The following is a 26,171-nucleotide window of genomic DNA, read 5'->3' on the forward strand; positions in this document are numbered from 1 at the left end:
AAATTGAGTCCAGTTACGTGCCACAACAATTTATATCTTTGTGGAAGCATCTTTGAGGAATTTCTTTTTATCTACATGTATTCTCTACTGTTAAATACTTAACAAGTAGATATCGTGCAGCTTTGTCACACTAGTTTATAAATGTTGAATGAAGAATCAATGGCCAATTATTGCAGTTTACCAAAAAAGTCGCTACCATGGGCCATCTTGCATTGTATTTACACATCTGCTGCGTTTTTTCTAGAAACAGATGTATAGTTCCGAGAATTGAGATTAGATTTCGAATTTCGAAAACATCTAAAAAAGGATTTAAGACTATCGTGATAATGCTCAAGCCTAAGTGCGTATAAGATTGGATTGAGAGCAAAATTCAACAAAGCAACTGGTTCATAGTGCTCTGCAAAATGTCGAGCATAGCTGCTCTGTATTTTCCCTAATCTCTCGATGAATTCCACTTGTTTGGCGACAAAATATGGAAAGGCAGTTACAAATAAAACTATATTCAGAATGACGATTGTCTTTGCAATTTCGAGGTGTTTACTGTTCTGTTGTTTCCCATTAATATTTGCATTTCGTCGACTTAGCATTACTTCCTTGATGATAAAACACTTCATGATAATTTGGAGGAAAACAGCAAATTCTAAAACGGCATATTCCTTTATATAGATATGCATCGCCCGCTCGAACGAAATATCGAAAATTTCATGTGAAATTTCTCCTAAAGCAATGCAACTGGCCACAAACCACATTGTTATGCATAGGATGATAACTTTCTTCGTAGATAACATCTGTCGACTACGTATAGAATATTTACCAGTGGCAAGGGTTTGCCATGTAAGTGATGTCAAGTGAAAAAATGAGCCTGCCGCTCCAAGCATCCACATGTATGAACAAGCAAACTTGATTTCACTTGACACTTCCATACCAAACTCCACTGCTAATCCAAGTGTCAAGAACTTTGAAAGAGAAGCAATAAAATCGGCTGAGGCTAAGCTAAGAATAGTTATCCATGGTCCTCGTCTTATAATATGAAGAGGATCCACCAGAATAACAATGATAAGAAGACTGTTGCTTACCACACCCATCATTGACATTGCCATTGATGCGATTGTTTCCTCATGACCATATGACCATATGACTAAATGCATTTTAAAGGAATGATTATGCAGCGCTTGCCAAATAGATTGACTACATCATTTACACTAATGGCTCAAATAACCATAGTCCAACTTTAACTTACGCTTAGGAGAACAAAATCGAGAGAAATTGTTTAAGGAATTTGACTGCAGACTGCCCATAAAATTGACGAGTTTCGCGGTATCAGCATTAAAAATCATATATATCTAAAACTGAAACAGTCGTTGAAATTTAAGACGAATGACAAAAACTTACATTTGTTTTGTTTACTGTGACGTTCATTACTGCCACGTTCTGGCTAACTTGACCAAACGAAGACTTGCCGGTGGAATTAATTGCTAGCAAAAAATGTAATGAGTAATGTAAGAAAAGATCCAAAGAAATAACTTGACCATCATAATGTTATGTCTTATCGTCTTACCCATAAGATCTTAGCGATCGAGCTGTCAAAACATCTCTGGCGTTATAGCGTATGTTTTGTTACCACATAAAGCAACTATACATAAAATAACATTGTTAAAATTCCTGATAAGATTTAAGATAAATTTTACGTGACTACTTGTATGTATCTAACGATTATGTACGTATTAGCGTGTTTCAAACTTTTTCGCGTGCGTTGGCAACCTTAAAATTTTTTCACGTACCTTTATTAGTTTCTAGCCTTTTAGATATAATCAGTGAACACAACAATTATTTAGTTTTTAATTCTGACGTTGTTTTGTTTACACTAGAGCAATAGATTACGGATTTGTTACGAAGCTGGGCAATGATTTTATATTGGATTCGTGTTTCCATTTATAAAATGTAAATTGCATGGATCGCACGTGCCTAACACAGTGCTAAAATTTGAAGATAACTATTATTTTCTACGTCATATTAAACCATCACGCTTAAAGAAAATGACTTAAGATTCAAGTCAGCACAATCTATAAAGAATACGCTAAAATACACAGAGAAGGTTTGATCCAAACCTTGGCTTTGTGCTTGTTCAGACATACGTGGCTATTATATATGTATATATAACATATAAAAAACGATAGTATGGGTGCTTCCCTCAAAATCTTCCAAATTTTGTGGATCACAGCGCACCCATCATGTTTGAAGTTGTATATGAGTCAGTTTTCTGAAATGAGTTATAATCCAACTTTGCTTCCAAAAAAAACCAAAAAAAAACAAGGTAAATTTTGAACTTTGACGAAAGTTGGAATGGAAACTTATTACAAGAAAACAAAAGACTCTGAAATAATTTTGTATGTAAATAGCAATAGTTTAGAAACGTCTTCTCTATTATAGTAGCACAGCTTGCCAATGACATATTTTTGTTTGATTACTAAAACTCTAATGCAAAGAAACAGATCAGACCATCGCTTAAATGCTGTTTTGTTCCTTTGAGAACAAAAACGTAGCGACTTCGGATATTATAGAAACAAAGAATCTGCTAAGAACACTTTAGAAAACAAAGATTTGTAGGGAAGATGCATTTTTAAAAATGCCTACTCTAATTGATCGTTTCAAATAAACATAAAAATTCATCAAATTTGGGCATGACTTTTGACAGCTCACGGATTTTTTAAATTAACATTTGCATGTACACTCGTGTCACAGCATGCACATTTAATTTTCACGCTAGGAAGGGAATTCTTTCAATGATCGCTCACGATTAAATTGTTTCTAAAAAATTTACGAAGATATCCTGTTCTCAAAATCTTGTGTTCGAAAAATGAAAAAAAGGTCGAATAGAGATTATTGCTTGACATGGATAAGAAGTAAATTTTCATCAAATGTGATGAAACAGCGTAGTTCTTTAATGCAATATAATTTTAGCGCAGCTTATAACATGTAATGAGAAAGGCGTTTCTCTCATTTAGAAAGTGGTATTGTTTATTCACTGTTATTGTAAATCTAAATTATATTCACGCTAAGAATATGACTTGGAAGATTTAAGTGCAGAATTAAGAATCTTATTTTGGTATTAATTTTGTCCGTATGATGTGAAAACGACAAAACTAAATGAAAATTTTTAAAATGTCTGAATTAGTATATTTAAAACCCGTATATAATTAATACTTTTTATATTATGGCATTTCACATAATACAACCATTGACCCGAAATATTTTTACGTGTTGATTTTCAAAAAACTCACAGTGAAATGAAGAGTTTGAAACTACATTGTATACACGTCTGAGGAGTTTTTACCTCGCGCTCTTTTATATTTTTTCTTACACAATACCAATATGCATAGACTATTGAATATCCTTTTACCAGAAAAATGACAAAAAGGTGGAAATCGTCCTAGAACTGCTCTACATTAATTGCCAGCACATTATACCACAGCATATTTTGCGGATGAACGAAGATAAGCTTTTTACAGAATTTAATCCTTGCATTTGTGAATTAATTATTATAAAGCATTATAATTATCCAATTCAATTTACATGGAATCAAAAATTTCCGAGAGTTCTTTCCGTGATGGAGTCGATGGAGTACTTTGCTGCATTTAAACAAAACTACAATGTTGTAAGTCACCAATACTGTTAATCTTTAAACTGCGAATAAACAAAAGCATCGCCACTAACACTCGAATCGTCTGTTGAAATAGGCGGACTGGCATAGAAAGTCGCCGCAAAGTTTCCTGGTACCGCCATCACATGTATGCTCATTTCCGCATTCCTTTTCGAACAAAGAATAAAGAAAACACTGGTAACACTTGAAATAAAACAGAGAAAACATGATAATGCTGAAATGACCAAATTCAAAAGCAATTTGCATCCCTATTTTGCAAACTTCCAATTTCAATTTAGAGGCAGCTTTAAAGCTGTCAACGACATTTAAAACTATTTACAGTTTGCTTGCCAATGGAACTGTTTGCTACTTTCAGCACAGTACAATATTTTACGCCAAAGCATTTCATACAACGGTGAAAGCTAGTGAATAGGACTAACCTATAGTGCTTGGAAGATGATGCAGCAGCTCTCAAATAATGGAATGTTCAAAATCATATTTCTCGCTTTGTTAATCATCAAGTTTATTTGCGTTTTTCACTGTAACTTGGCAGCCGTAAAAAATTTCTACTCAAAAGCAGACATATACTTTTACCCTCTTCAGATAGCACTTTCTGATTGCTAAAACCGCCCCCTTTTTACAAATTTAAGTATAGGTGCTTGTTGCAATTCAAATAGAAACTAGGAGCGGGGAGCCACACCCCTTTCTCCATAAACAAGTGCAATAATTCAGAGTCCTGCTTATAGTTTAAAATCTTGTTATACCCTACTGCGGTGACTATATCGTTTCCCGATTGATAAACGGATTGTGATCTTTTCTCGAATGTATCTTGTCAATAATGACCGCCAGTGTGTATAAGTAAAATGCGATATAAGCGTGAAACGTATGCTTGCGCACCACCTCTTTGATATAAACAAAAGTTACTGTGTAACTTAATTCGAAACCAGAGGTGGATTAACCAGTAGACTAAGTAGACTTAAGCATACAGGCCCGGGCTTTTGAGAGGTCCATTGTATCTGGACATAATTAGGATTTGAACGTTTTTGATATTCCAGCCGTGCTAGCTAAATGTGCTTGACTTAGACTATTCACGCTGTTGAAAACCTTACATGCAATTGAATGCAGAGGAAAAATGGCTTTCGTACTATCTACTGTTCAAATGCGCAATACTCAGAACTCATGAAGTATTGGCTTTTCCTATTTCCCTGACCATGTCGATGTTTTTCGAAATTTCGTTTTAACTTTAAAATGAACTATTTTTCATTTCTTACCCTATGGGGTTACAAACAGAGCAAATGCAAAAGCAAAGGGAAACTGAACTTAATGAGAGGAATAGACAGGGCCCTGTAATTAGTAATCCGCCCACAATGATTTAGAACCCAATCCTCAAGATGTCTAACTACCATGTCAAGGTGAGGCCAGAAAATAGCCTTCACACCTTTTCCACGAGCAACAGTAGTTTGGTTGGACGATGGGTGAACTATATGGAATATTTCGTGGATGTGAAGTTGTTGATGTTTTCACACCATTCCAGTAATTTCTAACCCTTTACTTCCCTTCCTGATTCACCCCCACCAATTATCTATTTTATTTTATTCTGACTATCCAAGTTTAATAGAACGTGTTGCAAAAATAGTAAATTCTTTTCAATACACTATTAAAGTGAAGTTATTATTGCACTATTAGATTTTAAAACGCAAACCTTAAAGTATGATTTAAATTAATTTTAATCTAGTGTTCTCAACAGAAAATTTATCAATCACGCGTTGCACTGCAAGAATTTCCTGATGGATTTTTATTAAAGCAAGACCATTTAATCTTTCTTCAATCATAGTACTCCGCTTATAATCCTTAAGAATTCGCAGCGCTGAAATAGACCGTTCACATTCCCATGAAGTTATGGGAAGGGTTGCTAATATTTCAAGTATGACCTTTATGTTTTGAAAACCATCAAAATTTATAGCTTTTAATGCTGTAGCTACATTTCTTGTATAAGGACCTTTACGATGTTCCCAGAAGGATTGCCATAATAACAACTCTGCATTCAAATATAACAGATTGGGTAAATCATCAATGTAAAATTTGGAAACAATCTTGAATTTCTGCTTCCAGTTAACCCCATTTTTTATAAGAGAAAACATTTTTCTTGAAACAATACTCAGTACCTGACAGATATTTCCACTTTCCGTGTCAAATCTTGCATATAAAGAAGAGAGAGGATAGTCAATTAATGGAATCGTATAGATTCGTTTGTAATACTCCTAGACAGAACGATAAGGAGGATTGGGCCTTGTAGTTTGCTTTCCAATTGTCCTTCGCTTACATTCTTCTACCCCAACCTTTGCCGCTAACGTTAATGCAATGTCATGCAATGCATGTATTTTTCCTCAACATACATACCAAATAACCCAAAACAACACTATAAAACATCACGTTTCTGGGTGATGTTTTAAAAATATTTAGGTTTTACTTTCTTATAATTTGCAAATGAAACAATTTAAATAAAAGCACACAATGTTGATGCAAAACGTTTTCGTGTTAATTTTGGTAAAACTACCAATTGAAAGAAATAAAATTTTAAGAATATCCGTGTTTTATCCCCTCCTCCGTATCCTTATCCGTGCCATCCGTATCCGCGTTTTATCCCAACCCGAACGTGAGGACGCGGTGCACATTTGAGTGGTCCTTCTGTATAATTTTTATTCTGTGAGGAATGTAAAATTTGAAAGAGTATGTACATATGAATTGGCTATAGACAACAAATCTATTCAAACAAAAAATTTTCAGCAGCTCTAACATGCTAAATATTCAATTTTAAGGTCTTACATTGTCAAATACGTGTTTTGTTGGACTTGATGCCATGTCGTCACAGCAGATTATCATGCATAGAAAGTGCGGAAACAAAGAGTGTGTTGAAATATAGAAAAATATTAGATTAGTTTGTAAACTTACCTTTGATGTATCACTTGCATGAGGATTTAAATAATAAATAATCGGTCTATTTGAAGACCTTAAAAAGTCCGATTATTCACAAGACCCCACATTGTGAAACAATCAATCGAATTAAATGATCGTTTTGTGAATTGATATCATAGTATTGCTAGAACTACTATATTTTTCACATCTTTCACTAGCTGATTAACTAAAATACCTCTGCAGAATAACAAACACAGTTCGCCATGCGTTAATTAATCGTTGTTGTTACGACAAAGTGAAACGTCAATTTTTTATCTACATAAAAAGACAAAGATGAGAAAGATGACATAAGAGTACAAAGAGCTCCAACTATCACAAAGTGAAACGTCCAATTTTTTTTATCATTTTAGCAAAAAAATATTGCGTTGCAGCTCTTATTTCTAGTTGTTATGCGAGGAATAAATTGAGTTATATGTTTCTAAATGTAGATCGTCCAGTTTGGTGATGTTTTTAACTGTAATGTGTGGGTGTCAATTGTGCATTGTAATTGTGTATTAGTGTAAAGTGTAATGATTTTAGTTGATTGTGTTGTTGATTTAGTTGAATAAATCGAGTCCGGTCACGTACCACAACAATTGATATCTTTGTGGAAGCATATACATGTAATTTTTATGGGGGAATTCCTTTCTATCTAAATGTATTCTCTACTTTTAAATACTTAACAAGTAGATATCGTGCAGCTTTGTGACACAAGTTTATAAATGTTGAATGAAGAATCAATGGGCAATTATTGCAGTTTATCGAATATGTCGTCACCATGGGCCATCTTGCATTTTATCTACACATCTGCTGCGTTTCTTCTAGAAACAGATGTATAGTTCAGAAAATTGAGATTAGATCTCGAATTTCGAAAATATCTAAAAAACGATTTAAGACTATTGCGATAATTCTTAAGCCTAAGTGCGTATACGATTGGATTGAGAGCAAAATTCAACAAAGCAACTGGTTCATAGTGCAATGCAAAGTGTCGAGCATAGCTGCTCTGTATTTTCCCTAATCTCTCGATGAATTCCACTTGTTTGGCGACAAAATATGGAAAGGCAGTTACAAATAAAACTATATTCAGAATGACGATTGTCTTTGCAATTTCGAGGTGTTTACTGTTCTGTTGTTTCCCATTCATATTTGCATTTCGTCGACTTAGCATTACTTCCTTGATGATAAAACACTTCATGATAATTTGGAGGAAAACAGCAAATTCTAAAACGGCATATTCGGTTATATAGATATGCATCACCTGCTCGAACGAAATATCGAAAATTTCATGTGAAATTTCTCCTGAAGCAATGCAACTGGCCACAAACCACATTGTTATGCATAGGATGATAACTTTTCTCGTAGATAACATCTGTCGACTACGTATAGGATATTTAGCAGTGGCAAGGGTTTGCCATGTAAGTGATGTCAAGTGAAAAAATGAGCCTGCCGCTCCAAGCATCCACATGTATAAACAAGCAACTATGATTTCATTTGACACTTCGATACCAAACTCCGCTGTTAATCCAAGTGTCAAGAACTTTGAAAGAGAAGCAATAAAATCGGCTGAGGCTAAGCTAAGAATAGTTATCCATGGTCCTCGTCTTATAATATGAAGAGGATCCACCAGAATAACAATGATAAGAAGACTGTTGTTTACGACACCCATCATTGACATTGCCATTGATGCGATTGTTTCCTCATGACCATATGACTAAAAGCATTTTAAAGGAATGATTATGCAGCGCTTGCCAAATAGATTGACTACATCATTTACACTAATGGCTCAAATAACCATAGTCCAACTTTAACTTACGCTTAGGAGAACAAAATCGAGAGAAATTGTTTAAACAATTTGACTGCAGACTGCCCATAAAATTGACGAGTATCGCGGTATCAGCATTAACAATCATGTATTATTTCTACAACTGAAAGCAGTCATTAAAATTTAAGACCAATTTCAGAAACTTACCTCTGTTTTGTTTACTGTAACGTTCATTTCTGCCACAATCTGGCTAACTTGACCAAACGAAAACTTGCCGGTGGAATTAATTGCTAGCAAAAAATGTAATGAGTAATGTAAGAAAAGATCCAAAGAAATAACTTGACCATCATAATGTTATGTCTTATCGTCTTACCCACAAGATTTTAGTGATCGAGCTGTCAAAACATCTCTGGCGTTATAGCGTATGTTTTGTTACCACAAAAAGCAGAATAACTATACATAAAAGAACATTACTAAAATTACTGATAAGATTTAAGATAATTTTTTACGTGACTACTTTTTTGTATCTAACGATTATGTACGTATTAGCGTGTTTCAAACTTGTCAAATCAATGGAATTGTCTAGAGCGTTGACGTGCGTGGCAAACCTTAAAATTTTTTCATGTACCATTATTAGTTTCTAGCTTTTTACCTATACAATATAACAATTATTTAGTTTTTCATTCTGACGTTGTTTTATTCACACTAGGGCAATAGATTACGGATTCGTTACGAAACTGGGCAATGTTTTTATATTGGATTCGTGTTGCCATTTATAACATGTAAATACCCTAGAAACTTCATAAACAAAACTATAAACAAAATACAAAGCAAAACACAAACTGACAAAAGCAACAAGAAACCGAACGAAGCAGTAAAAATCATCACATTACCATACATAAACGGAACATCAGAAATGAGTGCCAGATGTCTTCGATTATTTAATATTAACCTCGCCCACAAACCTACACAAAAACTCAAATCATGTTTTACCAAACATAAAGACAAAACAACAATTCATGATACAACTGACGCGATCTACATGATACCATGTAAAGACTGTTCAAAGCAATACATAGAACAAACATCAAAGGAAATCGAAACAAGACTCACGGAACACAAAAACGCCATAAAACGACGAGATCCGAATTCACTACCGGCAAAACTTACCCACGGAGATAACCACACATTCCACTAAAGTAGTAGTACGCGCACAGACTAAACACGCACGCGAATTTAAAGAAGCTTGGTACAGTAAAGACAACGACACAATAAACAGACATATCGACATACCCATCATATACTCACAACTAAAAAATAAGGACAAAAAAACTACAAACAACAACAAAACTACAACATTACACTCTAATAATATAAACACTGATCATGTTTAACAATACACCAAAACTCATGGCAACGCATTCCACCCCATCCGATCACATCAATCCACCCGCTAATCCAATTAGACGCTCTAAGCGTCTACAAGCTAAAAACACGTGTAAATAATAATTTCCTCATTCTGATGAAGGCTCGAAGCAACGAGTCGAAATTACAATAAAATAATTTTCAAACAATGCAGAGAAACTTTCATTTTTTATGTAATATGTAAATTGCATGGATCGCACATGCCTAACACAGTGCTAAAGTTTGAAGATAACTAATTATTTTCTACGTCATATTTTAACGTATTATTTATACATTGTGCTGATTTGAATCTTGAGTCATTTCCTTTAAGCGTGACTGTTCAATATTACGGTGGCTAACAAGGGATACCACACAAAATAATAAGAATTATACACAAACAAAATAAAAGTATTTTTATTTTGTTTGTGTATAATTCTTATTGTACACAAAATACATTATACACATACAAAATAAAAATATACACAGAATATAAAAACACACACGCAAAATATGATCGCGGGCGCTTACAGTGTTGGATTGCTGACTACTATCAGTTTAATATAAAACAAATTGCGAAGAAGCAAGATATCTTGAGATTGCAAAATATGAATCAAATCAAGACGAGAAGTAAACGAGTCGAAAGCTCAATAAAATAATTTTTAAAACAATCTAGAGAAACTTTCATTTTTTTATGTAATATGTAAATTGCATGGATCGCACATGCCTAACACAATGCTAAAATTTGAAGATAACTAATCATTTCATACGTCATATTTTAACGTATTATTTATAGATTGTGCTGATTTGAGTCTTGAGTCATTTCCTTTAAGCGTGACTGTTTAATATGACGTAGAAAATAATAGTTATCTTCAAATTTTAGCACTGTGTTAGGCATGTGCGATCCATGCAATTTACATATTATAAATGGAAACACGAATCCAATATAAAATCATTGCCCAGCTTCGTAACAAATCCGTAATCTATTGCCCTAGTGTAAAACAACGTCAGAATTAAAAATAGTGTCATAAATGGTAACAAATTTCACCGGTTGAGAAAGATGTCTTTGTATTTTCTTAAAACAGGACTTTAAGAGGAAAAGGATGAGGTTAAGCATGATATCAAGAATTATTCAGAGCGAGGTCAATGTAACAATGTTATCTGCCGAAGCGAAGCTGAGGCAAAAAACATTGACCTCGGTCAATAATTGCTTATTATTTCTCTCATTAATTTTTCGTTTCAGTATCGCAAGGGCTTGCTTTAGATTCCTTTCCAAATGTCATTTAAAATATTTCGCAGTTAAAACTGTTAAATGCAACAAGTACTAGTCGACCACATGTTAAAATCACAATCACACATATCTGATACAACCTTATAATAAACTCAAGGTTAAATAGTTGGAATGTTATTAAACAAAAAGAATGATAGCATAATCATATAACCAACAACTACAAACAATAACGACCTTGAAATAAAGACTATGAAATAATTTTGTATGTAAATAGCAATAATTTAGAAACGTCTTCTCTGTTATAGTAGCACAAAATGCCAATGACATATTTTTGTTTGATTATTAAAACTCTAATGCAAACAGACAGTCAGACCATCGCTTAATTACTGTTTTGTTCCTATGAGGACAAAAACGTAGCGAGTCCGGATATTGTAGAAACAAAGAATCTTCTAAGAACGCTTTAGAAAACAAAGATTTTGTTTTCTAAAGAGTCGATGGAGTACTTTGCTGCATTTAAACAAAACTACAATGTTGTAAGTCACCAATACTGTTAATCTTTAAACTGCGAATAAACAAAAGCATCACCAATATGCACATTTCCGCATGCCTTTTCGAACAAAGAATAAAGAAAACACTGGTAACACTTGAAATAAAACAGAGAACCCATGATAATGCTGAAATGACCAAATTCAAAAACAATTTGCATCCCTATTTTCCAAACTTCCAATTTCAATTTTTAGGCAGCCTTAAAGCTATCAGAGACATTTAAAATTGTTTACAGTTTGCTTGCCAATGGTAGTGTTTGCTACTTTCAGCACAGTACAATATTTTACGCCAAAGCATTTCATACAACGGTGAAAGCTGGTGAATAGGACAAACCTATAGTGCTTGGAAGATGATGCAGCAGCTCTCAAACAATAGAATGTTCAAAATCATATTTCTCGTTTTGTTAATCATCAAGTTTATTTGGGTTTTTCACTGTAACTTGGCAGCCGTAAAACATTTCTACTCAAAAGCAGACATATATTTTCAACCCTCACCACCCAATTCAGATAGTCACTTGCTGGGTTCTAAAACCACCCCTTTTTACAAATTTAAGTATAGGTGCTTGTTGCAATTCAAATAGAAACTAGGAGCGGGGGGCCACACCCCTTTCTCCATAAACAAGGGCTATAATTCAGAGTCCTGCTTATAGTTTAAAATCTTGTTATACCCTACGGCGGTGACTATATCGTTTCCCGATTGATAAACGGATTGTGATCTTTTCTCGAATGTATCTTGTCAATAATGACCGCCAGTGTGTATAAGTAAAATGCGATATAAGCGTAAAACGTATGCTTGCGCACCACCACTTTGGTATAAATTAAAGTTACTGTGTAACTTAATTCGAAACCAGAGATGGATTAACCAGTAGACTAAGTAGACTTAAGCATAAAGGCCCGGGCTTTTGAGAGGTCCATTGTATCTGGACAAAATTAGGATTTGAACGTTTTTGATATTCCAGCCGTGCTAGCTAAATGTGCTTGATTTAGACTATTCACGCTGTTGAAAACCTTACATGCAATTGAATGCAGAGGAAAAATGGCTTTCGTACTATCTACTGATCAAATACGCAATACTCAGAACTCATGAAGTAACCCTAACCCTAACCCTAACCCTAACCCTAACCCTAACCTATAGACAGCAAATAAATTCAAACAAAAATTTTTCAGCAGCTCTAACATGCTAAATATTCAATTTTAAGGTCTTACATTGTTAAATACGTGTTTTGATGCCATGTCGTCACAACAGATTATCATGCATAGAAAGTGCGGAAACAAAGAGTGTGTTGAAATATAAAAAATATTTGATTAATTTGTAAACTTACCTTTGTTTGATTTATCACTTGCATGAGGAATTAAATAATAAATAATCGGTCTATTTGAAGACCTGAAAAAGACCGATTATTCATAAGACCCCTCATTGTGAAACAATCAATCGAATTAAATGATCGTTTTGTGAATTGATATCATAGTATTGCTAGAACTATTATATTTTTCACTTCTTTCACTAGCTGATTAACTAAAATACCTCTGCAGAATAACAAACACTGTTCGCCATGCCTTAATTAATCGTTGTTGTTACGATAAAGTGAAACGTCAATTTTTTATCTACATAAGATGACAAAGATGACATAAGATGACATAAGAGTACAAAGAGCTCCAACTACCACAAAGTGAAACGTCAAATTTTTTTATCATTTTAGCCATAAAATATTGCGTTGAAGCTTCTATTTCTAGTTTTTATGCGAGGAATAAATTGAGTTACATATTTCTAAATGTATATCGTCCAGGTTGGTGATAATGTTAGCTGTAATGTGTGGGTGTCAATTGTGTATTGTAATTGTGTATTAGTGTAAAGTGTAATGATTTAGTTGATTGTGTTGTTGATTTAGTTGAATGAATTGAGTCCGGTCCACGTACCACAACAATTTATATCTTTGTGGATATGTAATTTTTATAAGGGAATTCCTTTCTATCTACATGTATTCTCTACTTTAAATACTTAACAAGTTGATATCGTGCAGCTTTGTCACACAAGTTTATAAATGTTGAATGAAGAATCAATGGGCAATTATTGCAGTTTACCGAATATGTCGTCACCATGGGCCATCTTGCATTTTATCTACACATCTGCTGCGTTTCTTCTAGAAACAGATGCATAGTTCAGAAAATTGAGATTAGATCTCGAATTTCGAAAATATCTCAAAAACGATTTAAGACTATTGCGATAATTCTTAAGTCTAAGTGCGTATACGATTGGATTGAGAGCAAAATTCAACAAAGCAACTGGTTCATAGTGCACTGCAAAGTGTCGAGCATAGCTGCTCTGTATTTTCCCTAATCTCTTCATGAATTCCACTTGTTTGGCGACAAAATATGGAAAGGCAGTTACAAATAAAACTATATTCAGAATGACGATTGTCTTTGCAATTTCGAGCTCTTTACTGTTCTGTTGTTGCCCATTCATATTTGCATTTGGTCGACTTAGCATTACTTCCTTGATGATAAAACACTTCATGATAATCTGGAGGAAAACAGCAAATTCTAAAACGGCATATTCCGTTGTATAGATATGCATCACCTGCTCGAACGAAATATCGAAAATTTCATGTGAAATTTCTCCTAAAGCAATGCAACTGGCCACAAACCACATTGTTATGCATAGGATGATAACTTTCCTCGTAGATAACATTTGTCGACTACGTATAGGATATTTGGCAGTGGCAAGGGTTTGCCATGTAAGTGATGTCAAGTGAAAAAATGAGCCTGCCGCTCCAAGCATCCACACGTATAAACAAGCAGACTTGATTTCATTTGACACTTCGATACCAAACTCCGCTGTTAATCCAAGTGTCAAGAACTTTGAAAGAGAAGCAATAAAATTGGCTGAGGCTAAGCTAAGAATAGTTATCCATGGTCCTCGTCTTATAATACGAAGAGGATCCACCAGAATAACAATGATAAGAAGACTGTTGTTTACGACACCCATCATTGACATGGCCATTGATGCGATTGTTTCCTCATGACCATATGACTAAATGCATTTTAAAAGAATGATTATGCAGCGCTTGCCAAATAGATTGACTACATCATTTACACTAATGGCTCAAATAACCATAGTCGAACTTTAATGTCCGCTTAGGAGAACAAAATCGAGAGAAATTGTTTAAAGAATTTGACTGCAGACTGCCCATAAAATTGACGAGTATTGCGGTATCAGCATTAACAATCATATATTATTTCTACAACTGAAAGCAGTCATTAAAATTTAAGACCAATTTCAGAAACTTACCTCTGTTTTGTTTACTGTGACGTTCATTTCTGCCACAATCTGGCTAACTTGACCAAACGAAAACTTGCCGGTGGAATTAATTGCTAGCAAAAAATGTAATGAATAATGTAAGAAAAGATCGAAAGAAATAACTTGACCATCATAATGTTATGTCTTATCGTCTTACCCACAAGATTTTAGCGATCGAGCTGTCAAAACATCTCTGGCGTTATAGCATATGTTTCGTTACCACAAAAAGCAGAATAACTATATATAAAAGAACATTACTAAAATTCCTGAATAGATTTAAGATAAATTTTTACGTGACTACTTGTATGTATCTAACGATTATGTACGTATTAGCGTGTTTCAAACTTGTCAAATCAATGGAATTGTCTAGAGCGTTGACGTGCGTGGCAAACCTTAAAATTTTTTCATGTACCATTATTAGTTTCTAGCTTTTTACCTATACAATATAACAATTATTTAGTTTTTCATTCTGACGTTGTTTTATTCACACTAGGGCAATAGATTACGGATTCGTTACGAAACTGGGCAATGTTTTTATATTGGATTCGTGTTGCCATTTATAACATGTAAACAGGGGCGGATCCAGCTTCGTATATGAACTTAGGCACAATGTCGCACCGTTAGCGCGACTTTTCTAGGGGGGGGTCCAGGAACATGTCCCCCCCGGTAAAATTTTAAAATTGTATTGCGAAAAACGCTATTTCCTGCGTTTTGCAGTTGGTCTTCTAAAATATTTATTTCTGGAATGAGCTAACATTCTTGCTCATAAATTATCGATTTTTGACCGTTTCGCTCAATATCAGAGCTCATCAGCATGCCTAGGAAACTCGCAAAAAAATGCTTTGAGGGCTTCCGACATGGACGGCCTGGTTCATTACAAACTTAGCCTAAAAAAATTCTTTACGCTTCATCAATATGGAATTTCATTTTATAATGGTCTAGTCATACCTATATGCTGATTATTATGCAAACGATTTTATGTCAATTTATCAAATGAAGTTGTCAACAAAAAAAGCAAAAAATGTTTGTAGATGTCGATCGTCCAGGTAAGTAAAGTCCTGAGAACGATTGTTTGTGTTTATATTGACTGAGGTTAGCGGCAGTCATCTTTACAGTCAAGAGTTTAAAAAAGGCATGAAAAACTTTCACTCCTTACTAGAAAGCTAGTTCAATTCTTCTTTGTCTTTTGCAAAAGATCTATAATTTTTCTATATCTAGATTAATGTCCTGATGAATATACAATAAAGCAAGACCATTTAACCTGTCAGCAGCCATAGTACTTCTTGTATAGTTCTTTAGTCTTCGCAAAGCAGAGAACGACCTCTCACACTCACAAGAAGTGACTGGAATAGTACCTAAGATCTTTAACAATACTTTTATGTTCTCAAAACCTGGAAAATTTACCGACTTTAAAGTAGAAGAGACATTTTCAGGAAGACAAGTTGTAGAAGACGATTCCCAGTATTTCTGCCAGAGATCAAGTTCACCATCTAAAGCCTTTGGATTTGGAAGATCATCCAAGAACAAAGAAGAAAATGAATAAAATTTTTCCTTCCAAGAAACGCCACAAGAAAGACACAAAAGTAACTTGGATGGAATTAAAACAAGCCATAATATATGCTAGTTGCTGATGAATCAAACCGTTTTTCTAACTCAGAACACAAGTGATCAGCTAAAGGAATGGTTATTGTTTTCTTAAAGTAATCAGATACAGATTCAGACGGAACATTACTTCTAATTGCCTGACGACCACAAGTTCTAGGTTTTTTCTCTTCAACACCCACCTTTTCTGCCATCGTCAATGCAATACTGTACCAGTTAGCATGATAAACATCGACTTCATTTCTTACAGTTCTCGACAATTTTTTTAATGCCTCAATCAAGTTCAAACCGTCAGCAATATCATTACTAGAAGACTGAAGTAACTGAGTAACTGGAAGAGTAAGATCAAAAATACATCTAGTTATTACGAGTGCTGCAATAAAATCAAAAGATGTCAAAAGATGTAACAGAGGGGAAGCTTTACTAGAGGTCTCACGATTACACTTGCCTTCGACGTTAAAACTCATTTCTTCCAAGGAAAAAACAATAGCAACATACAGTTCTTCAAAAGTATCTAAGCTAGTAATACGCTCGACCCATCTTGTCTTACAAGCACTTTTCAATCTCTTTTTTGCAGAATCTGGACAGCGTTCTCCAATGCATTTCTCCAAAATTAGTTGTCTGCATTGGGAAGAGTTGAAAAGTTAGCAACTTCCTTCACATGTTCCAAAACATTTCTTACATACTGAACAGCACAAGTCCCACAAATACTAAGATTTAATCTGTGACTGAAACAATGTGTGTAAATGGCTTTCTCATTCAAATTCTTAATCCTTGCAGCAAGACCATTAATGCATCCAGCAACAGCACCTGCGCCATCATACCCTGCCCACGACAGTCCTGAATGTTCAAATTCAACTCTTCGTTTAAACATTTCAAAATCACAGATGCAAGGTCCTTCCCAGACATACCCTCACTACAATGAATGAAACGAAAAAATTCTTCTCTTATGTTGAACTCCTCGTCAACAAAACGCAAAACCAAAGACATCTGTTCTTTATTAGAAATATCACATGTTTCGTCTGCAATCAATGCATAAAACTTGCTCTTTTTTACTTCAACTAGAAGCTGTTCAGTGATGAATTGACCACAACACCTAATTAACTCATTCTGAGTAGTTTTAGAGATGTAGGAGGCATTTTATCATGATGCTTAAGATGGGATTCCAAAATGGTGTCCCCTGCACGAACACGGAAGTTTAATAATTCAATAAAATTACCAACATGCTTTTCAGAATATTCACCAACTTCAGGATGATACTGAGAATCATCCCGATGACCTCTAAGTGGTAATTGAAGGCGACCTGCAAGAATGATGGTATCAACTACTGGAACTAATTTTTTCCTATTCTCTGAAATCTTTTTCTTTAAGTTACTGTCAATCATGACATTTATTGGCTGGCTTTTACCGGAACTCTGATCCAAGATATCCTTAAGAAGAGCCGAAGTGTGAACATGAAGACCTGATGATGTACTTATATGCCTTTTTATTGCACTTTTAGCATCAGGCCAATGTGTTAATGGGAAACCTATCACCAAACAAAACACATGGTAAGCAAAAAGCACCATTAAGACTTGGAGAATACGAAAGCCAAAGATAATCCTTCAGCCAATCATGTCGAAAGGACCTACTGCGACCATTTGCATCAACAGTTTTAGGAAATTCATAGCATTCATCAGGTACGAATACATTCTTCACAAGTTTTTCAATTTCATGAATTTCCATACCTCTCACCTTTTCTCTATAAAAACCAACATCATATGGATTTCTAGGCAAATCAGCATTTGCAGTTTTATTATCTGGTAATTGCAAGGTAGAAGATGAAATAAAAGAAGCATCACAAGAACCCAAAGCGCTACTGTGAGATATACCATATGGATGAGCCTTAGTTTTCATGGTTGTCTCAGTAGGACCAGAAGGTGTAAACCTCAACTTTGTTTGTATACTGGTCTTTTTAGCTTGTGACGAGTGACTACTTCCCTTTCTTTTAGTTCCCTTCCCTCCAAGTATCAAAGGCACATAGTGATTGTGTTTGAATGCAGTTGCTTGAGGAGCTGAACCTTCAAAGCAAAACAAAACTAGCAAATAATTACTAGTGGAAGCACAAGCTCTAGATCGAATTCGAGGTTCAATTCTTTGGTTAAATAATAAATTCCACCTATAAGCACTAGAGTATATGTCAAGATAATAAGAAAAAATGCTACAGGATGTAACTGAAGAGAGTGCCAACAAACAAACAAACCCAGTCCATGCCATATCTTTTGCATTTAACACAGCTACTGCACTGACAAAATCAGCAATAGAACCACCACTTCCAGCACTATCAAAAGCTTCAAAAGAGACTGACATGGCCACCATGCTTGAGATGGAATCAAAGTGTTTGTTATGCTGAGTTTCAAAAAGATTTGAAAAACATGGATGTTTTGCATAATAATCAGCATATAAAAATAATTCTATAGAGGTCATGAGCCTCAAAATAGTCACCACAGAGTTGTCACCAACAAGCAGAATTGACAATGAACTATAGAGGCAGTTGCCATTTGTAGCAGATCTGAAATAATGTTATGTAAATTTCAAATATTATGCTTCAGTTCATTTTTGTATATCTTATCTTAAGTATACTATTAAACACATCAAGAAATAAATCAATAGAAACGTTTTAAATATGATCGAAATTCGAAAATTTGTTTTGTTTTGAATCACATAAATAAACCACAAATGACAAATCCATCGGGCATCACATCAAGTCAATTTATATTTGCTTATATATTCTTGTGTAAGCATGCATGCATAACATGTCATAAGTTTTCTAACCTTAAGGCAACCAAATTTGTGTTCTTTGTCTTGGCACTCTGCGGTATGTAAAATTCGGCATTGATATTTCGGAAAATATCAACACCGAGACGATCCAACAAATTATCGTTGGTAACAATGCTGTTGACTTTCAGGCAATCCAACATCTCTCCGTAGAGTTGAGCCATAAAAGTCTCATCTTTCCTCGTAAAAGCATCTTCGACTCGATCAGTGAAAGATGCCATGCTTCTCATTAAATCGTTGGTTTTGAAGCTCAAAGATAAAACCTCAGCTATCAACAATCTCAATCTGTGCTGAATTTCGCACAACACCGCTGGAATATTTCAGCAAAAACGGCGGCTCGTTAGTCAGCACAACGGCAATAAACCAATCAAGAGACAGATTTTAGTCTCCAAATTCAGCACAATTTAAGGCGTGCTGACTCTGTGCGGGTTAGCTATGGGTATTTCTCCCGCAAGTGAAATATAATTTATTTTAGCCACTTGATCCCTTAATCCCAATCTTAATCCAGGTCTTGGAAACAATAACATTGCTCAGTGAATGCACGTTGTTGCACAATTTTCTCATAATACTATCCTTAACCCTGACAATATGCTTATTTTTCTAATGCTTTCGTTGTGAGGACAGAAAAAATTTAATTAATTTTCGGATAAAGAATTCATGATCATTATTCACACAACGAAACAAACTACACCATACCGAGACGAGACTCGAACCTGCAAAAGACGAATAGAAAAATGCTCTTAGTCCTTTCGACAAAACGGACTTCGTTCCCCACGCGGCAAATTGTTTTTATTTTCAACTAGGGGCATTTAAAATTTGATTAATTTTTTCCGCTGCTGTGAAGAATTTAACTACGTCGCGTGCTGAATGTGACGTAGTTTCAATCCGCCCCTGCATGTAAATACCCTAGAAACTTCATAAACAAAACTATAAACAAAATACAAAGCAAAACACAAACTGACAAAAGCAACAAGAAACCGAACGAAGCAGTAAAAATCATCACATTACCATACATAAACGGAACATCAGAAATGAGTGCCAGATGTCTTCGATTATTTAATATTAACCTCGCCCACAAACCTACACAAAAACTCAAATCATGTTTTACCAAACATAAAGACAAAACAGCAATTCATGATACAACTGACGCGATCTACATGATACCATGTAAAGACTATTCAAAGCAATACATAGAACAAACATCAAAGGAAATCGAAACAAGACTCACGGAACACAAAAACGCCATAAAACGACGAGATCCGAATTCACTACACGCAAAACTTACCCACGGAGATAACCACACATTCCACTAAAGTAGTAGTACGCGCACAGACTAAACACGCACGCGAATTTAAAGAAGCTTGGTACAGTAAAGACAACGACACAATAAACAGACATATCGACATACCCATCATATACTCACAACTAGAAAATAAGGACAAAAAAACTACAAACAACAACAAAACTACAACATTACACTCTAATAATATAAACACTGATCATATTAACAATACACCAAAACTCATGGCAACGCATTCCACCCCATCCGATCACATCAATCCACCCACTAATCCAATTAGACAATCTAAGCGTCTACAAGCTAAAAACAACTGTAAATAATAATTTCCTCATTCTGATGAAGGCTCGAAGCAACGAGTCGAAATTACAATAAAATAATTTTTAAAACATTGCAGAGAAACTTTCATTTTTTATGTAATATGTAAATCGCATGGATCGCACATGCCTAACACAGTGCTAAAGTTTGAAGATAACTAATTATTTTCTACGTCATATTTTAACTTATTATTTATAGATTGTGCTGATTTGAATCTTGAGTCATTTCCTTTAAGCGTGACTGTTCAATATTACGGTGGCTCACAAGGGAAACCACACAAAATAATAAGAACTATACACAAACAAAATAAAAATACACACACAAAATACATTATACACATACAAAATAAAAATACACACACAAAATACATTATACACATACAAAATAAAAGTATACACAGAAAATAAAAACACACACACAAAATATGATCGCGGGCGCTTGCAGTAACGGATAGCTGACTACTATCAGTTTAATATAAAACAAATTCCGAAGAAGCAAGACATCTTGAGATTGCAAAATATGAATCAAAACAAGACGAGAAGTAAACGAGTCGAAAGCTCCATAAAATAATTTTTAAAACAATGCAGAGAAACTTTCATTTTTTATGTAATATGTAAATTGCATGGATCGCACATGCCCAACACAATGCTAAAATTTGAAGATAACTAATTATTTCCTACGTCATATTTTAACGTATTATTTATAGATTGAGTTGATTTGAATCTTGCGTCATTTCCTTTAAGCGTGACTGTTCAATATTACGGTGGCTCACACGGGACACCAAAAAAAATAATAAGAATTGTACACAAACAAAATAAAAATACACACACAAAATACATTATACAAATACAAAATAAAAATATACACAAAAAATAAAAACACACACACAAAATATGATCGCGGGCGCTTGCAGTTACGGATAGCTGACTACTATCAGTTTAATATAAAACAAATTCCGAAGAAGCAAGACATCTTGAGATTCAATCTCATCCGATCCGATCGTACTATCTGATGATTCGACACAAAGGAACTACACTAATAATTATGTCTACAAAAATTTATAGACCCTTTAAGGATTTCCATTTTATTTATCGTGAGATATACGAGAAAAATCGTAAGACCGTGAGATTTACATCAAAATCGTGAGTCTCACGATAAAATCGTGAGACTTGGCATGTCTGAGATTGCAAAATATGAATCAAAACAAGACGAGAAGTAAACGAGTCGAAAGCTCAATAAAATAATTTTTAAAACAATGCAGAGAAACTTTTTACTTGTTACGATGTAAATTTCTTATAACTCTCTCGTGATGAACGAGAACCTCCTCATACAATAGCTATAATTCCCTCATCATGAACGAAAGCATCCATGAGCTGTAAATGGGTTTGAATTTCAAAACAGTTTTAATCAACTTATTGCGGATGTTGAGAGGCTAATCCAAATCTTTAAATAGCGAGTTTGGTTTAATTAAACTCAAAATTTGCAGTTAGTGAGAAGTTTCGTAGCAACAGTGAGCCGTTCCATGCTTTTCGCAACAAAGTCGGGCTCTCAAACTTCAGCCCGACCATACAATATATCTTATAGAAAAAATATTCCTAATCGATATGGCTAATGACATCTGAGCATGCTAAAACTCGCAGATTTGGAGCAACTAGTCACGCCATTGATCTCAAATACATGGAACGCTATCTGTAGCAAATAATTGATACCAAATCTTTGACATAAGACACGCGAGACTTTAACCCAGACACGCGTGTGTTGTGTTTCGAGATTCTCTCGCGGAGTAATAATTGATTGACTTGGAAACAACCCGCGTGTCTGGGGTAAAATCACGGCCTCAAAAAATTATTTGGGTTTTGTATTAAAGGTAGCGTTCCATGTATTTTAGTTCAATGTTGCTATACAATTTTGGCGGAATCAGATATCTAGTAGCATTGGTTCTAGGCACTGACCTGGTTCTAGGTCATTATCCGCCACTGTTTGTTACCGGTCATCCTTTTTAATTTTACTAGTTGATATCTTTTTAAATGGAAGAACTGACACTCTTGCGAAAGAGCAGGTAAAGATAAGAGAAGATAAGCAGGTAAAAATACTGTTTACGTGGTACAGAGTCACCTTTCGTTGCAAGGCTAGCTCTTACCCTACTGTTCCTTTGTCTGTGCACGATTAAAGACTGGAGTTTCAAGTTTGAATAAGTACAATTCTGCTTTGGTTTCTACGATTTTCGATGTATATTTAGTTTAATTCAAATTTCGATATTAGCATCAGAAAATCGTTTTTGCCAGAATCTTTCAGTTTAAAGTTTCAAGGGCTTGAAATGCTTCTTTGAATAAGTACAATTCTGCTTTGGTTTCTACGATTTTCGATCTTTATTTAGTTTAATTCAAATTTCGATATTAGCATTAGAAAATCGTTTTTGTCAGAATCTTTCAGTTTAAAGTTTCAAACTTCATGGCTGCCAGCCAAAAGAACTGATCACGAAAAAAATTCTCGCAAGTGGATGTATCAGCAAAAAGCGCAAAAAAATTGATAAGTCGTCTTTCCCGCATGTTGCTTTAAATACAGCTGATTATAGATTGTTTATATTTTTTATCACTTCGCCTTGTACATGCGCGCTGCGGCACACAGTTCTTTGAGAATAGTGAAATGTTTTCCTTATGCAACATGCTGACATCTTGTATCTCATCACTTGAGTGCGTGTTTTAGTGAAATTGTGAGCTGATATCGATCTGATGTGTCGCACAAAGACGTGATTTCTTTCTTTGCCTGCAGACCTGTAGACGATAAGACTTACTTTTGAAAATTTGACTCTCTCAGGTTAACGCTCGCCAGCTACCCCACTGTCGGAGACCGTCTTCATCCATGTGTAGGGAATTCCTGGCGCTCTCCTCCCCTCACCATATAAGAGCACGTCGCCATACAAATGTATAAACAAGTGTATAAACTTTAATGAAGAAACAAATGTAATTTACTAACAATCTACATGAACGTCTGATTTTTGATGATCGCTAAAATCACAATTACAAGTTCATACATTCAAAATTGAAACAAAAGTTCATATCACATAACAAACTGAGATTAGGGTTCGAGTTAATAACTTCTTTAGATAGTAAGATTGATTTTAAGTATATTTGCACTTTAATTGTTATAGGTCGAAAATTTTTTTAAATGGGCTTTTCGCGCTAGGAATTAACGAAGTGAAACAGCGCTGGAAGTGACGTGTTAGAACACGCTTGCTTCGTAAAGTATAAACATCTTACAATAATATAGAATTTGAGTGGTAGAGTCCAAACAGTTCTACTTTTTTAAGGTTCATTGTTTACTATAATCCTGCATAATGAAAACTATGTCGTCCATGTATGTGTTCTCTAATGTACGTCATCTAATGTGCGTCACTTCCGGCGCTGAGTCATCGACCTCGAGGCCCAATTAGCCCACGAAAATAAGACTTTCGTCCTACAAAATATAATGCAAAAGTTCTGAAAATCTAAGCTATTAACACACAAAATTTCTTATCAGCATGAAATTTCTAAATAAAAAAATAATTCTTAAGAAATTTTGGTTTACTGGGGTGAAGTGTTGACTAAGTAATGGAGGGGGGTGGGGTGGAGAGACAACGATTGTTGTTTGTAAACTTGTATTAGAATAATAGAAAAAATATTTAGGTCAAACATGTAAGTAGTGAACTCCTCCTTTATTAGTGCCAAAGGCAATTAGGCCATACTTGATCATTGGATGCCATGATACAGCATTAACATTTGCACCAGAAAAAAATTCTTGATTCAGAAATACTTTTGACATCAAATTGAAGTTTCAATGTCATCACTCTGGACAGATTTTTTTTAGAACCAAGCTTGAAAATATGCCCTACTACTTTTGCAGCAACATCCTCACTCAATGAAATCCCATGGGATACACCAACAATAAGATGAGAATGCAAAGGCGAGAAGCATATTGTCATTACACTTTGTTTAACACCTTTAGAGTACAAGCATTCGCCTAGTTTCATTTGCTCCAGCGAAAACACACATATATAACAGGATTCTGCATCATTCGCTGAAGGAAAGACAGCTGCACACAGGAAACGACCATCTGAAGATATATCAACTCCTAAATTATTCAAAAATTTGCAGTTTGATGTGATAATGTTATTGCTGGTCTTTTGCAAACTGGGAATTGTAAAGTGTGTAAAATCCCAATATTGTAGACGATGCAACTCGGGTCGGTTTAAGATTGAAATTGACAGTTGATCTTCTGGTGACCTATCTTCAACATGTTCTACACACGTCTCCATGTTGTGTGTATTGACATGTATCACAGATGTACGACAAGTTAAAGATTGTGCTTGATTCTGGTGGCATATGGCCTCATAAGTTTCTTTACAAAATTCCTCATGCTCAGCTTGGAGTATTCCTGTTATTATGAAATTGCCATGTGGACCAAATTTCGCAAGTCTAACCCTTTCATAAAAAGACGTTACGTTGCTTTTAGCAAACGGTTTTGACTCGTTGCATGACCAAAATAGCAGTTGATTTCCTGCTGCGATTAACAACACTCTCTCGGATGGATGAAATGCCAACGAGGTCACATTAGAATCGCAGGAGGTTTTACTCACAAGCTTACAGTCTTTGTTTAAATCCCACACTTTTACAACACCGTTAAGGCAACCAGTTGCAATCAAACATGAGTCAGAAGGATGAAAAGCTGCAGACCACACTGTACGCGGATGTCCGCTTAACACGTGTAGGCAAAGATTTGAATTAACATCACTTACGCGCACTGTATGATCTGCGTGGCTTGATGCTAATTTCTCTCCATCAGCACTGAAAACGAGAAAATATGTGCTTCCTACTGAACTTGAAAACTTGTAGGAGAAGGCTCGCCGAGCGTGAGCGATTTGTCGTACACCATATTGTTGAATTGTGTTGTAGGCTGTTTTTGAAAGACGACTGTATTGTCGCCTTGACAAGCACCAGGTAACATTTGAGGAATATAAGTCCATCATTTCACGCTAACAAATACGTCGACAGCAGTTTTAGAATTTTTGTAAAATAAACATTTGTGCAATAGATTGTAAATGAAGAGTTGGAAGACTTAGTTTTTGTAGGTGTACATTTAGAATGCAGGCTACCTTCAATGAACTTCACATACAGATTATAGGCTGTTATACTAACATTTAATATCAACGAAATAACTTTTTTCCCAACAAAAATAAATGAAGAAGTAAGCAAAATAAAGAAAAATTATATTGTGTGAGTCGCGATTTAGTGAATTTTTGCAACTTATGTGTTAGGCAAATATAAAA

At 34.8% G+C, this 26,171-nt stretch overlaps 4 protein-coding genes and 1 long non-coding RNA gene across 6 annotated transcripts; all 5 read right to left on the reverse strand.

The window, feature by feature from the left end:
* Positions 1-13: 13 nt before the first annotated feature.
* On the reverse strand, positions 14-1,843 carry LOC124455748 (sphingosine 1-phosphate receptor 3-like). 2 transcript variants are annotated; one of them, XR_006952013.1, is made up of 5 exons: positions 1,782-1,843; positions 1,559-1,633; positions 1,393-1,475; positions 1,077-1,138; positions 14-956 (listed from the first exon to the last, which is right to left on the reverse strand). XR_006952013.1 is itself a non-coding variant. In XM_047006376.1 (2 exons), exon 2 carries the CDS (start codon positions 1,098-1,100, stop codon positions 219-221), a length of 882 nt encoding a protein of 293 aa, XP_046862332.1. In that variant the 5' UTR covers positions 1,101-1,138; positions 1,393-1,554; the 3' UTR covers positions 14-218. The 2 variants fall into 2 exon arrangements, 1 of the variants encoding a protein (XP_046862332.1); XM_047006376.1 differs by lacking the exons at positions 1,559-1,633; positions 1,782-1,843 and having other exon boundaries at positions 14-1,138; positions 1,393-1,554.
* Positions 1,844-7,180: 5,337 nt separating this feature from the next.
* On the reverse strand, positions 7,181-9,292 carry LOC124455747 (cannabinoid receptor 1-like). The gene is made up of 3 exons (XM_047006375.1): positions 8,731-9,292; positions 8,565-8,647; positions 7,181-8,306 (listed from the first exon to the last, which is right to left on the reverse strand). Exons 2-3 carry the CDS (start codon positions 8,589-8,591, stop codon positions 7,395-7,397), a joined length of 939 nt encoding a protein of 312 aa, XP_046862331.1. The 5' UTR covers positions 8,592-8,647; positions 8,731-9,292; the 3' UTR covers positions 7,181-7,394.
* A 5,598-nt stretch (positions 9,293-14,890) lies between these two features.
* On the reverse strand, positions 14,891-15,395 carry LOC124455912. Its single transcript, XR_006952044.1, has 3 exons — positions 15,225-15,395; positions 14,990-15,069; positions 14,891-14,906 (listed from the first exon to the last, which is right to left on the reverse strand). It is a non-coding gene; the product is annotated as an uncharacterized LOC124455912 (long non-coding RNA).
* A 2,398-nt stretch (positions 15,396-17,793) lies between these two features.
* On the reverse strand, positions 17,794-19,694 carry LOC124455908. Its single transcript, XM_047006513.1, has 2 exons — positions 19,249-19,694; positions 17,794-18,985 (listed from the first exon to the last, which is right to left on the reverse strand). Exons 1-2 carry the CDS (start codon positions 19,479-19,481, stop codon positions 17,938-17,940), a joined length of 1,281 nt encoding a protein of 426 aa, XP_046862469.1. The 5' UTR covers positions 19,482-19,694; the 3' UTR covers positions 17,794-17,937.
* A 4,923-nt stretch (positions 19,695-24,617) lies between these two features.
* Positions 24,618-26,074, reverse strand: LOC124455850 (activating molecule in BECN1-regulated autophagy protein 1-like). Its single transcript, XM_047006468.1, has one exon. It carries the CDS (start codon positions 25,869-25,871, stop codon positions 24,618-24,620), a length of 1,254 nt encoding a protein of 417 aa, XP_046862424.1. The 5' UTR covers positions 25,872-26,074.
* Positions 26,075-26,171: the final 97 nt, after the last annotated feature.

This window comes from Xenia sp. Carnegie-2017, unplaced genomic scaffold (assembly GCF_021976095.1).
Source record: "Xenia sp. Carnegie-2017 unplaced genomic scaffold, XeniaSp_v1 HiC_scaffold_4, whole genome shotgun sequence".
Taxonomy (NCBI): Eukaryota; Metazoa; Cnidaria; class Anthozoa; order Malacalcyonacea; family Xeniidae; genus Xenia; species Xenia sp. Carnegie-2017.